The sequence below is a fragment of the Danio rerio genome, chromosome 22 (assembly GCF_052040795.2).
Source record: "Danio rerio strain M-AB ecotype USA chromosome 22, GRCz13ab, whole genome shotgun sequence".
Taxonomy (NCBI): Eukaryota; Metazoa; Chordata; class Actinopteri; order Cypriniformes; family Danionidae; genus Danio; species Danio rerio.
The window spans coordinates 21,379,425-21,393,917 of NC_141042.1; the positions used below are offsets into that span (position 1 = coordinate 21,379,425).

General features: G+C 39.5%; 1 protein-coding gene across 19 annotated transcripts in view; it reads right to left on the reverse strand.

Annotated features, from left to right (window-relative positions):
- Nucleotides 1-14,493, reverse strand: part of dot1l (DOT1-like histone H3K79 methyltransferase) — a 61,362-nt gene that overhangs the window by 16,024 nt on the left and 30,845 nt on the right. For 5 of the 19 annotated variants that reach the window (XR_015521935.1, XM_087304284.1, XM_087304283.1 and 2 more), the window contains exons 17-25: nucleotides 12,772-12,873; nucleotides 12,517-12,654; nucleotides 12,290-12,409; nucleotides 7,098-7,549; nucleotides 6,922-7,024; nucleotides 4,267-4,413; nucleotides 4,105-4,177; nucleotides 1,480-2,045; nucleotides 655-863 (exon numbers count right to left, since the gene is read on the reverse strand). Coding sequence is in view for 10 of the 19 variants with exons in the window: in XM_087304284.1 (XP_087160410.1) it covers nucleotides 655-863; nucleotides 1,480-2,045; nucleotides 4,105-4,177; nucleotides 4,267-4,413; nucleotides 6,922-7,024; nucleotides 7,098-7,549; nucleotides 12,290-12,409; nucleotides 12,517-12,654; nucleotides 12,772-12,873 (1,910 nt within the window). In the remaining 9 variants the exon portion in view is untranslated. Of the gene's footprint in view, nucleotides 1-654; nucleotides 864-1,104; nucleotides 1,369-1,479; nucleotides 2,046-4,098; nucleotides 4,178-4,266; nucleotides 4,414-6,921; nucleotides 7,025-7,097; nucleotides 7,550-12,289; nucleotides 12,410-12,516; nucleotides 12,655-12,771; nucleotides 12,874-14,493 lie in introns of those variants that run through there. The other 14 variants (XR_015521943.1, XR_015521939.1, XR_015521938.1 and 11 more) reach the window with 4 other exon arrangements.

A 14,493-nucleotide genomic window follows, 5' to 3' on the forward strand; every position in this document is an offset into this window, starting at 1 on the left:
TAAGACCTTTCCCTTTTAATTTGTCATGCTCTACATCACAATGAACACACTGAAAATACGTGGCTTTTGAGCGAACAGAAAGCGAGATAATGAAAAAGCCAGCAACTATGTTATGTAATGTGTTTTTATATATTGCATTTATCGTGTATGGCCATACACCCAAAGCACTTCGTAATCATGAGGGTGGTCTATCCACACCACCACCAGTGTGCAGTATCCATTGGATGATGCGACGGCAGCCACAGGACAACGGCGCCAGTGCGTTCACCACACACTACCTATTGGTGAAGTGGAGAGACACTGATAGAGCCAATTCGGTGGATGGGGATGATTGGGGGGCCATGATCGGTAAGGGCCGATGGAGGGTATTTGGCCAGGACACCGGGGCTACACCCCTACACTCTTTACGAGAAGTGCCATGGGATTTTTAATGACCACAAAGAGTCAGGACCACGGTTTAACATCTCATCCGAAAGACAACGCTCACTGACAGTATAGCGCCCCCTTCACTATACTGGGGCATTAGGACCCACACAGACCAAATGTGTCCTTTCAAGATTATAAAGGTGTCAGTACAGTCTGAACACCCCCACTTAATTAAAGTGTTGTTGTTTAGGGATCAATAAACTGAATATGTCAGAAAAAAGCAATTACCGGCTTGAACTAGAGGTGTCCGGGGCGTAACCATTGCCTTCTTCATCTGAACTTGGGGCAGAGGAATAACGGCCGGTGTTGTTGAGCTCAAGAGGACGCTCTCGTTTCAAAACAGGTGGCTGATCCAGATCTTGCCCACATGGGCTTCTGCCTGACTGCTCTGGGGAAGAAATGGCGGAGATCTCCAAAGGCTGGTTTATGTTGTTTACCTAGTCAAAAAATCATATGTAGCACTGATAATTAGATCAGCACGGTTAATTGAAACAATTTCAAAATCTTAGATTCTCATGGACATCTCGTCAGGAAAGCATGGCTCTGTGATCAGTAGAAAATATCCTCCAAAGGCCAAACTCAAATACACCACAAAGAACAGACACGACAAATCAACCAAAGAAGAGGACTGCTTTTATTGAGTCAATGTGACTAACAAGCACATGACTCTGGAACATTCTCTGAGAAGGTTTTATTTCAGACACTTTACAAAATTATGAGAAGAGTTTGAATTAAAAACATGCTAATGTGGTATTTTCAAGTGCTTTTTGCAGAAACACATCCATAGCTCACTGAGAAGCAATGCAAAACAGCTTTTAAATTGTAGAATGATTATCTTCGATTTCAGGATCACGCCAACTATATGGTTCACAATTTTTTTGCGTATCTTGTCAGTGAACGTTGGCTCCGTGTAGTAAATTCTGCTCCATCTGAAAGCAACTTCTAGAGATTCACAGCTGATATCAGAGCCGGTTTTAATGCAAAGATGCACATGAAAATGCCTTTAATTAATCGTGAAGTCCTATTAATAATCAAAACTTTGAATCCACTCACCATTGAATTGATATTAAGCGGTGATCCAGAGGAATGACTTGAGCAGCCCAGTCCAGGAAAGACCCTTCTTTTGGGGGATCCACTCATGGGCACGGCTCCAGATGAGCTGCGCTTTCGTCTTCCTCGTTTTCGGCCCTCTTGGCTGTGGGAGCTTGGAGAGTGATGGTGATGATGGTGGTGGTGGTGGTGATGGTGCTTACTGTGATGATGGTGACCCTGCTTTACAGACCCATGGTGCAGCCTCGAGCCTCCAGTGGAGGATGAGGATGAGGAAGAAGAGGAGGATGAAGAGAAAAAAATGCGCCGGCGAGCCTCACTATCTAAGGGCTCTGTGTCAGATTCGGGGCCCTGGCGCTCATGGCCATCCTCGGGGGGAAGCCTTGGTGGACCGTCGGCGTACTGGAGAACGCCTCCGGTGCCCAGTGGAGGACTGAGGCCAGAGCCGCGGGGCTGAAGACCCATGACGGGAGTGCTGTGAGGAGGAGGGGAGGCAACATCACAGTCTTGGTCCTCGGTCAGCATGGTGGAGTGAGACCCATTAACCAATCCTGAGCTGGAGGAGTACCCTGAGGAAATAAACTCTCATTTAGATAAACTGGAGTGATCAAAATTAGAGAATCAAACTTGGACCTTGGGTCTTGCTGAGTTTAGCTCCAATTTCCTACAACACACCTGCCTGGAAGTTTCTAGAATACCTAGAAATAGCTTGATTAGCTGGTTGATTTGCGGCCCTCTAGGACAGAGCTTGGGCACCCCTGATCTACAGTACCTAAATTTTAAGGCCACTATTTCAAAGTATCTTAAGGGAAAAACAGCTCATTAGTTACATAAATTCTGACTCACAAAAAAACCCCCAAAAAAACACTTTTTATTATTTTTTAAAAATGCCACTGATTAAATAAAAAAAGCTTTTAGATTTTTCATCACTTTTCACCTGAAGCAAATCTGTAAATCAAAAGAACTGAATTCTGTGCTCTGACAGCAAATGCGTTGTGCATTCAGCATCATTTGCAGAGTGTGGCAATAAATCAATATTTAACCATTTGGACAGAGTTTGTATGTAACTTAACCATGCTGACTCAGTGTTTGGAGTGATGCTGGCATTAGAGCCACAGCAAGAGGAGTTGGTTGTTCCAAATTAGTGATTTCTAGAATATTACGTTTTTTAAGCCCGCTCCCCCCATAGGGCTGGTTGTCCACAAAAGCACAAGTGGACAGTATAATGCAGAGAATTTCAATAGGCAATCAGGGTGTATACGCACTATGCTATCTGAACCATGCCCAGGCTCGTTTCCAGGATCGTTAGAGAAGTGTAAGTGCTCTGAATCGGGCTCAGGCACAGTTCACTTGGCCGGCTCTGGCCCGGTTGGAAGATTCACTTGGGCTTTGGCAAGGTACTCTTGTAGTGTGAGTGCAAAACGTGCCCGAGCCCGAAACTGAAAGTGACATTTTTAAAGGACTGTTTGATATGGATTTATTAATCAATCTTACTGTTCAATGAATGCGAGCTGTCGTAGTTTATTAAAGATGCAAACCTCTCACTGCACGACAGCTGCACCTTCAGCAAACCTCCTAATTCTTGCAGCACAAGGACTTTATGATTGTTTATGAGCGTCAAAAGTGGCGGATCTGTTCGGAGAAATATTTGACTGCGTGTCACTGCATATTAAACGACTAAATGGTAAAACTAAAGAAATCTCCACTGTGCTGAGCGAAAGCGCTTGATAAAAAGCACATCATCGATGACGTAAGCGTGCCCAGGCCCAAATGTAATGTGAGTGAGGGCCATCGGGGGAGACAGGAGGGGGGACAAGCGTGCTTTGACCCGGTTCAAGGCAACTGTACATGGTGCGAGTACGCCCTCATATTAATGGGCCAATTACACCAAACGTTTTTGTTGACTTTAGAAAAGAGCAGTGTGCTTTACTTTTTACATTGCTAGGCATGAACTTTCTGCACAGTTGACTTTTTTCAACTACAGGCAATCAGAGGGCTCAGACAAAAATGCAAGGCACAGTTGGTGGTTAGAGTGTGAAGAGCTCATGCTGCATGAACAGCATGCAAAACAGCTTACCACCAAAACAAAACAACTATAAAAAAAAAAAGATTGCTCTCACTGCAGCTGGAATTGCTTACCAATTCGGTGCTGAACAGAGTAAAGATCTGTCTCTGCATTAAGTGTCTCAACTTTTTAAAGAAATTTGGACTGAAAGCCCCTTTGCAGTGATGTACAGATTAGCTCACGTTTCAATCATTGCTGATCTCTAATTTTGATTACTATTTTATACAAAATAAAAAAAATACAAAATACATCCCCTTGTGTGAAAGCACCTTGATAATTTTGTTCAAAACTGTGGTATAGCCACAAAGAAATCCTTCAATTTTTAACACTAAATTGTTTCTAAAATTAAATAAACAATTGAAAAAGTCGAGTGTTTATAGAAATGTTCTCCAAATTTGATCTTTGTAGATGAAAGTGACCGTAAAATGAGGTACTGAAATCAGTGTTTCGGTTTCAGTCCAGTACATACCACATAGGACAATATTTAAAGAGAAAGATCCTGTGTGCTATCGCTAGGCTTCACATAAAAAAAATAAAATAAAAAAAACAAGGCAGACCTGTACCTGAGGTAGGCGTGAGAGGTGGCTTGCCATTGCTCTGTCCTGCTGGATTCAATACCGGACTAGGAGTGCTCCTCTGACAAAAGAAAACACAGCTTAGAGCATATTTCTAAAATGTATCCAATAACCGCCCACATCATCACTACCGTTCACACAGACCCCTACCAGTCTTTCGACGCGGTTCGGCAGCACCACACTGGCCAGAGGGATGCTGACAGGAAGTTTGCTGGGATGCACAGTGCTGAGAGGGATGCTGATTGGTAGACTGGTTATAGTGTCGCCGGGTGCAGTCGGGCTCTTTTCTTTATCGGCCTGTGAGTGGGGAGAGAGATGCTCAAAATTTTCCATACATGGGTTTGTATTAGGAGTTAAACGGATCTTGGCTGATCATTCTGGATCACACCTCACAAATTGGGATGCACGCAAGTGACGTTAAAAAATGCAATAGGTGTTATTCATAATATAGATTGGCAAAAATATTTAAATTGAATTCATTATTGTTATCATTTTTAAACATTTGGTAAAATTCCATTATATTCTATATGTCATTCAGTATGTTCCCTCTGCAGTTGTAATATCAGTTCAGTAATATGCTAATTTATAGACTTTTACATGTATAACCTTTTTGTTTTAATTTAAAGATTTTGTCTTATTAGGAATGTTGTTTTAAAAATGATTTTGACACATTTAAATGTTATTTATTAGTAAAACTAGTAATTCAGCTTTTGTCCTACAGCAGGAAAGTTTCGATTTCTACAACTAAAAGGACAGGAAGCATTATCAAGCTCATTATTAGCATTGTTAAAATTGGTAACACTTTAGATTGATGGTCCATTAGTTAATGTACTTACTAACATTAAGTATGAACTAAACTTGTACAGCATGTATTAATCATAGTTCAACATTAACTAATACATTATTAAAATCTAAAGTTGTGCTTGTTGACATTCGTTAGGCTGCATTTAGACTGCATGTTTCAAGTAACCAAATTCCAATTTTTTCTCAAATGGGTCACAGATCGGATATGGCCCATGTACATGTAAGCAGGAAAAAAATAATAAATCACATGGATTCCGATTTACTCAAATCAGATTGAGGCCTTGTTCATTTGTGGAAATTAATCCGATATGAATCTAATCTAAGCACTCGTTTCTTCAGAGTGAGCAGGTAGATCAGATTTACACCTGTCATTAAAAACCATAGCGAATGAAGTCAACTGAAGCTTTTATTTCAGAACAGACATCAGCAGAGTCTCAATCCTGAAATCTCACACACGAGGACTAAAAAGCTTTTATATTGTCATGCAGCACATGTATTTAACCATGTAAACGAGAGCGCAATGTCCACCATGTAAACAATATAGGCTAAACTAAAAATGTTGCATGAATCACGTGCATAAATAACGCTAGAAATGACATTAAGGTTGGTTTAAAAAGGCTTAGATTAAAAAAGATGGCCAAATTAGAACTTTTCTGTCATAAAATATAGTAAGGGTGCTTTTACACCTGTCGACTGCTTGTTTTGTTCCGAAACAGGGATTAAAATTGTTATGTTTATTTTTGTTCTTGGCGTGGTTTGCTTTCACACTGAAATGTGTCTAAATGAACCAAAATAAGGTCATGTGCGAGTAAACTCTCCTCACATTGGTCAGAGTTTTACAGTTTATTTTTCAGTCCCACTCAGCTGTCATGCATCCTTATTTTAATTTATGACAATGAGCAATATGACATGAGCAAAAAGCTGCACTTTCATTTTGAATGGTGCCACCCACAGACATAGTCACCAAATATAAATCAGAGGTAAGACTTTCTTATTCATAGCCTTTGGCTAGAATTATGCATTATAGACCTTACATTATATAGAGAGATAACAGATAAACGAAGTCTGCAGTTCAGTCAATTTTCCTAACGATGAACAGCTCTCCTTAATAGTTTACTTTGTTATTCGACATGAACCGTACATTTACAGAGAGGAATGACATCCCGCCCTAGTCATCATTCTCTCTTCATACAGCCATATATATGCATTACACATCCATAATACGCTGTGATATAGCCTGGTTTGTTAGTTCATTGGATCGTTTTGTTTTCTCACTACAATCAATCTGCTCCGGAGTTTGTTTCAACAGAGCCGAGACCACCTCATTCAGGCAATCTCGGGCCGATTGTTTTGCCGCAGATCTGAGCACGATTTGCCATTTCAAAAATACTAAAGGAAACGAAACACGCCAGGTTCCGAAACAAAAGTCTAGATGTGAAAGCACCCTAAAAACAAATTGCTAAAATGAAAAAAATATTAAACCCAGAGAACAGATTAAATACAGGAATGGAGAAAAGAGAACTCTTTTAGTATCAGTTGTCAGTCGGCATCCGCTCTTCTTTTCCTGGTCACTACGTCTTTGACGTGTGCAGTGTAAATGCAGTCAATCGAATAGGAGTTATGTTTAAATGTAAACGGGTAGTCAAAAATAAATAAATAAATTGTACAGTCAAAAAATCAGAATTGACCATCAAGATCTGTGTAAACGCAGCCTTAAAGAACTGAATTAATATCAACAAATGTTATTTCAATTTAAATAACCTAATAAACATACTACTCATTGTTTGTTAACAATAGAAAGTACATTAGCCAATAGACCATTATCTTAAAGTGTTACCAATATATCCCCAAATAAAATCTGCGCTTTGCTTGCGTTGCCTAATAGTCAACAAAAAAAAAAAAAAAGACCTAATTCATGCTGCAAAACCTAAAACATGATCCCAACCGTGACTTCTGCTGATCCGTTTAACCTCTAGTTCACATAAAGACACCGCTTATTACCCTATCTGTGTTCTTGGCTGTGGTGACCGCTTGAACTTCCGAGGAACATGGTGAAGCCTGTTTAAAGCCCAGTGTTGGAGATGAAATGGCACCAGTGTCGCCCCTGAAAACACCCGTGAGTGATCAGTGACCAATAGATAAGTACTTACTGAACTAATTGGCTAACTTTCACTCACCGATGGATGTTTCCGAGTGCCCGAAACTGGTTTGCGGCTGAATCCTGGTTGAGGTGCCTGCGGAGGGCGATCTTTGCTGGAGAAAAGCGGGTGTAGTCGGGCAGGGGTTGCCCAAGCTGCCTGGTTCTGGAGTCCGGGGTTGGCGGCACAATTTCGTGGTCTGGAGAAATGGGCAGGTAGTGGGTGAGGAGTTCGTTTTTGCCCATTGCACTTCCGGTGCATCTTTCATAACCTGGAGAGGCAGTGCCGTTGATGGAGAGTTCAGGACTGAGGCCGTTCAGCCCCATAGAGGATTGCGGAGTGAGTTTTGGGGTATCCGGGTCCAGTGTGGGCCGAGGATCAGGGCCAGGGAGGGCTTTTCTGTAGGGGGACACTTCACAAGGGCTGTAGGATGACTTGAGCTGAAGGAGCTCCTGCTGTCGCTGGCTCTTCTCAAGTTCAACTATACTGATCTGGAAACAAACAGCAGGGGGAGCCAATGATTCAGTGGAGGAGAGAGAAAACACACAGACAGCGCTGAGGATAAAAATAGCTCTAGAGAAGCAAGTTCAGGTTTCTGTAAACAAGATTTTGTTAGAACAGTAACAATGGATGATAAATAAGAGAAAGGACAATCTTTATGTTGAAAAAACAGCTATAACGTATACTTGCGTATTAATAAATCTAGAACAAATAAATTTAACTTTGAATCTTGATTTTATGTGTGCGTATACCAACTTAAAACCAACATATTTGGATTAAAAATTAAACTATTAAAGGTAAATTAAAATGAAAATCTGTGTACACCAAGGCATAGAATAATAAAGGATCAAGATATGGAAATGGCCATAATATAAGACTCAGAAACCTTTCCAAGTTCTCATGTAAATTCCATTAGTGTTAACCCCAGAGGACAACGGGCCAATCAGAAGACAAAACAAACTGTGACCAGACTCACAGGCCATGCCCTGCTCATTTGCATGTATGCCTACTTTAGGTTATTCATCATGTTGAACTTTTATTTTTGAAAAGGCAAGCTCCAAATTGTTTACAGTGCGTTACATAAGGCACGCTCAAAATCACTTCAGAATGCAAAATGCAGGATTTACAGATTATACATTTATTCATCTCTTCTCCCAATAGGCATAAGGTATGTTTAGCTATATCTTTTTAAATTTTTCATGTTTATCGTGAAATTTAAAGTGTTTCAACAAACACATGTAGACTGCTGAATCGTGTCAAATCACTCAGCTCAACCATCATATGTTTATGCAGGAGCTGATACTAAGTCCTGGCTGCTTTTTTCATAATTTAGTTTCAATATACAATGCCATACATCTTGACCACTCCTTTTTGTCAAGTTTAATTATAATTTAGCCTTTATCCACAACAGATCTAGTGAGCAAAATAGGTTACAGTTACTCTGATTGGGTTTAAATTTGTCCTTGCTGTGTGTGTGTCTAAGAGCTGCACACATCAGAGCGGAGCTCATTAATATTCATGACATAATCCATATATGGTCAATCATCGACCTAATACTGGAGTAATAATGGAGTTATAAAGGAACTTATTAAACCATTTCTGAGGAAGCCATAAACCTGCTATGTAGATATCAGAGAACAATTTATCTTAATAAACCAATGCAGTATAAAGGCACCTTTAAGGCAACCGACTCAAATAACATCTGTAATCTACTTTGGCCCAATCCCAATTCTATTTTGTACCCTTCCCCCTTCCCCATGTCCCTTAAAACAGAGTATGAAGAGAAAGGGCTTCAAAACGTACTCCAAAGAAATGGGACAGCACTACAGCACCTGCACACATCATCATATTTCATCACAATCTCTTACTTCATATAAGATTGACGATGGTGATTGCTGTAGTTATTCCAGTTGTGTTATTTTTGGGTTCTTATTATCTCTTTATCTTTTATCAAGAAATCACTGAAGGCATATGTTATCATGACGTAGCAATAAAATCGTAACTGTACTGTGCATTTACACAGTGGCCATATTAATCTTTGTAAATGCACAAAAACAACATTAACATTATAATAGACACTGTAAAAAGCCCATTCCCAGTCACTAAACCTCTCTGACAGGGTTTTCCAGCGTCAAAATGTTGACTAATGAGAATAAAACCTAATGAGTTTTTATTATGGATTATACATAGCGAAATTTATCGGTTTTTATTTTAGCGTTTTTTTAACGCGTGAATATATTAAAAAATGTGCTTGTTTATTGTAAAAATTCGTAACAATAACAAAAAAATACTCTTTTGTGGATCTTACTTCCGGGTGCAGCTATTCTGCCATTGTGGCTGGTTTATTCTGGGAAAATTTCTTACACCTCGGTTTCGTGTGTGGTCCTGGAAAATCTTGTTTCGAAGGGCTATCAACTCCTTTCCTTTAGTCCTACGCCTTCAAGCTAAAGAGAATTGGGACAATGGGTAAGGGAAAGAGCTAAGAGGTAGAATTGGGATTGGGCCTTAAAGTTAAGAAACAAATAATTTATTTTAAAGTATTAACAGATCTGAAAACAGTAATTACTGAACAAAAAAAACAAAAAAAAGATTTATAATGAAGTGCTTGGTCATTTAAATGCGGGCTGCAGATTTCTGCAGGTTATTTAACATAAAACCTATTTATTTACTTATTTTAACCTTCACCGTGCATTTACACAGGGCTTGAGCGTCAACACTTGAATGAGGGCATGTCTGAGGGCTTACGTGATCGTCATATCAGCGTCAGCCAATGAAGTAAGTCCCTAATCTGCCAATGTCTGAGCTAGATTATATGCATAAAGTGATCTGACTGGCTGACGCTTCCATTGGCACTTGAAAAGTTGAGAAACCCCCAACTTCAGCAGCGAGCAACGCCACTGAAGCAGCGCAGACAGACCCACAATTCAGGCCCCGTTTACACTAGTGCGTTTTAGTTTGAAACCGCATAAGTTTTGCTACGGTTACGCCATCCGTCCACACTACGCCGGAGTTCTCGAGCGCTGAAAACGGAGCTTTTTGAAAACGCTGGAGAGGCCGTTTTCATTCTAAAATGCTGCTGCTCCGTCTCAGTGTGGATGGGGAAAGACGGAGACATCTGAAAACGGAGGCGGGGCTGCAAACGTTCGCCTCTCTGATTGGGGCTTTTCCTCAATATTAAGTAGCCCACACACAGTTCAGTCTCGCATCCTCTTCGCAAGTTTGATCAAGGCTGCAGTCTCCCCCTTCTCAGTTTGATATGGAAAACATACCGAGGACACGGGTAAATCTTCAAAGGGAACAGTGTACTTTATAACTTTATTCACATCACCTTGGCTACGTTGTTTCACTTTCTCAACAATAAAATGTAAACATGATTTAAGGAACTGCCTATTTTCATTTTAATATTAGCAACTTAACAGACAGCAGAAATGTTGAGGCGTTGTGCTGCATATATGAGCGTCATCTTCACTGTGTGGATATTTATAACAAAACGGAGCCGATAACAACGGCCTCCTTTCAATTTCAGTGAAAATACGAAACACACTCTCTCTTTTGCTGAATATCAGTTTTAATAATCGATAATTATAAAAGTATAACATACAATAAGTTTATACATTGTAGGAAATAAAGGCAAGCGATCAGTCAATGTACCTGGATTAATCATTAACTTATCTTTGCGCTTAACCAAAACATGTTACCCGTGAACAAGTAACTTAATAGATTCCAATGACCAAAGTCAGGGAATTGGCCTATGTCGTTAGATAAAGACAACAACAAGAATGAAATATCACGTTTAGCAAATATAGTAAGATTAGATCCAGCGAGAGATGCTTGATGAGCAGTCCGACTAGCAGAGCTCTCATCTGGGTAGAAATGCTGGAGCGCTTGCCCGAGAGTGTGTGTGTGGTCACGTGATGTGCGTTTTCAGCGTTTTGGTGTGGACGGAGAGCTGTTCAGAAACGCTGGGTAAAACGCGAGTGTGGACGTGGATCGTTTTCATTCTACAACGCCGTTTTAAAACTAAAACGCACTAGTGTAAACGGGGCCTCAGTGAATGGTAAGCGCTGATGCCACGTGTGAATGGGGCGTTGTGTGCTGTTGTGGATGTTTTCATCCACTCTGGGGTGATTTTGAGCCTTATTTGACCACAACTTTCTCTGTGTTTCAGCAAACAGAATGATTTTTGGTGACAAATCTTACTTTGAAACATATTTTGGAAAAATGCTTTGAAAGTTTTTAAAAAAAAATATAAATACACTCTAGATAAATTGACTACCCTTTTGTTATGTTGGTGTCTGTTTTTGCTCCATTGACTTCCATTATGAGGACATTTTTTGATTGCAAATCTGACACCATATAATCGCGCATTCTTGACAGATGCTGGTTTTCCTTGTTGGGAAGAGGTAAAGTTACCAATATTTATTCATGATCATCACTTGCAGTCCACAAATAAAGCTTAGTTTCTGGATAAAAATGATATGGTTATATGAAGTATAGTGTGTGTGGCTATGTGCAATTGTGAGAGAGACCTTTAAGCACTTACCTTAATATGTTTGAGAAAATAAAAAATAAGCAGGTCAGTGAACATAGTAAGTGTATTTAGGCACGGACACTATAATCTGCTGTACTCTTTAGGTCTATCAAAGGGTTAATGCTGCAAACTCATGATCAACAATAAAAACGAAAAGTTTGACCTCTCCCTAACAGGCAAAAACGCCAACAGTCAAGAATGCATGATTATTTGGTGTCAGAGCTTTGCAATCAAAACCGTCATTATAACCGAAGTCAATGGGGCACAAACAGCCACCAACAAACAAGTTCACAAGGGTTAATGTGTGTAAATATTTTCAGTTTTTATTTTACTTTCAGTAATATTACTCAACTATATGCAAATGTTTATATGATTTACGCACAATACAGTTTGTAAAGCAACATTGTAAAATTACATATGAAAATGCATCTCAATTTGACATAAATATACACATAAAATAGATATTAATGATCACTTAATTCAGGGGTGTTCAAACTTAGTGCTGGAGGGCCGGTGTCCTGCAGATTTATGCTCCAACTTGCTTCAACACACCTGCAAGGATGCTTCTAGAAAGCCTAGTGAAAGCTTGATTAGCTAGCACAGGTGTGTCTGATTGGGGTTGGAACTAAACTTTGCATGACACCGACCCTCCAAGATTAGGTTTGGACACCCCTGACTTAATATATATGGATGTAGGTACCTGCAGCTCCAGACAGTGGCGCTGTTTCTCAGAGATCTGTCTCCGCAGAGCTTCTATCTCTTTCTTCAGAGTGTCCCAACACAGAGTGTCCAGCTTGAGCTCCTCACAGCGAGCCTTCAGCTGACAAACACATCAGACCAGATCAATTTCAAACCTTTCAGTAAAGAAAGTAATATCGAGTGCATTTCTGCAACACTAAAGGCATGACTGATGAACGGTGGTCTCACCAGCAGCTGGCTCTGATCTCGGAGCTCGGCCATGTCATGCTCCAGCTGTTTGGTCTGTTCGCGCAGCTGCATGTTGTGGGCTGTAATCTCCTTCTGAGCCTGAACCAGATCCTCCACCGTCACCGCCTTCACACCCAGCTGAGAGAGGAGCGGCAGGACTTCACTTCAGATCATAGCACTGCCAACAATTGTTGACTAGACAGACAGAACTATAGGCTGTGAAAAAAAAAAAAAAAAAAAAAAAAAGAGTCTTACCTCTTCTAGTTTGGACTGGAAAAGGTCATGAATCCTCTCTTTGTGAGCATGACAAGCGTTGACCAGCTGCTGGGCTTGACTTGACAGTTCTGTGTGTCTCAGCTGTTGAATAGTGTCGAGAATTAAACAACACCGTAATGTACAACTGAAGTCCAGATATTTGTTTAGATTACAATTAGGAAGAAAATGTTATATATATATATATATATATATATATATATATATATATATATATATATATATATATATATATAAATACACACACACACACACACACACAATGTGTCTAATGCCTATAGGTATCAATGGTACTCTATTGGTGGGTAGTGTATGACAAAAAATTGATGTCGAAGTCATTCTCGCTCGAGGAAATGTCAAAGTAAAGCTGTACGGGTCGTTTACATATCATATGCAAAGCATTTCTCACAAAACAGATGCTTTATACACAGATACTTGTTTAAATGTTCATTACTAACCTTTCTATGAACATGATTTGATTATAACTGCAGATCAATGATGGTGTGAAATAGCATACGGTAACATCTGCAATTATGTCAAATAAATAAATGCAACATATAACAACACCTAAAGACCCTGAAGGCTGATTTATACTTTGGTCTGGCACCACGTTGCAGACCTCCGCTGACTGTGTGCGCACCTCACGAAACAGACAAGGCTTTTACACTTGGCGCATTGAGAAATTCTTTAAAACTACAGGGGATGGTCAAAAGAAACCAACCGTAAAATCAGACAGATAAACAGAACTGGGAAGTTCGGAACTATGTCATATTAATATTTACTACTTCATTATTTTCAATCAAGATTTTTAAACAAATTATTTTTATGACTATAAATTTTTTTTATAGCCAATAAAAAAAAAATTGTATTAAAAATTTGATGAATCACTTGCTTTTGTTCATATCTCAAACCCTTCTACCCATTATAGTTTATTAAAATATTAATGGCAACAGAACAAGGGTTGCTTGACAAATATCTTTTATTATGGAAAGAATAAAAGCAAAAAAAAGTACACTTCTAAAAATACTGATGCTTTTTTATTTAGCCCACTCCACAATTCACACATTATTTTCTGGCTAGTTTGTGTCCTTTATTTTTATGCTAAAAAGACAATAATGGTATAATTTCTGACCATTATCTTAATTAAAGCTGTATTGTTCAACCTTAAATGAAGCAACTAATATAACAAACAGATATATATAACAAACAGAAAGCAAACTGAAACAGATGAATTAACACCAATCAGTATGTTAGACTTACAATGATTCCTACAGTATTAACCACCATGCATACATACTCAATATTTACAAAAGAAAACAACATGACTGTCTTCGGCAAAGGTCTAACTGTGTGTGCATGTGTTTGTTTTTGTGTCCAATTGTGTGTGTGTGAAAGTCCAATAAACAACCCACAGGCGAAAACAGCAGTCTTTTTTTCACGATCGCGATCTCTTAAACTTCTTACATCCCTCTTTACATGGAGCAAAACTTCCGCCATGAATCCTCTCAACCTATCATCTCGTGAAGCATTATCCAGTGATGAATGACGAATGGAGAATTGCCCATACGTAATGTCGCTTGTAACAGGTAAGCAGGGAACACATTACAAGAAGGCAAGACATATGGTAGTTTTAAAACAACACGGGTAAATCCCTTTTCTATGGTACACTGTGTGTTTATAAAACACTCAATTTGTGGCAGTGCT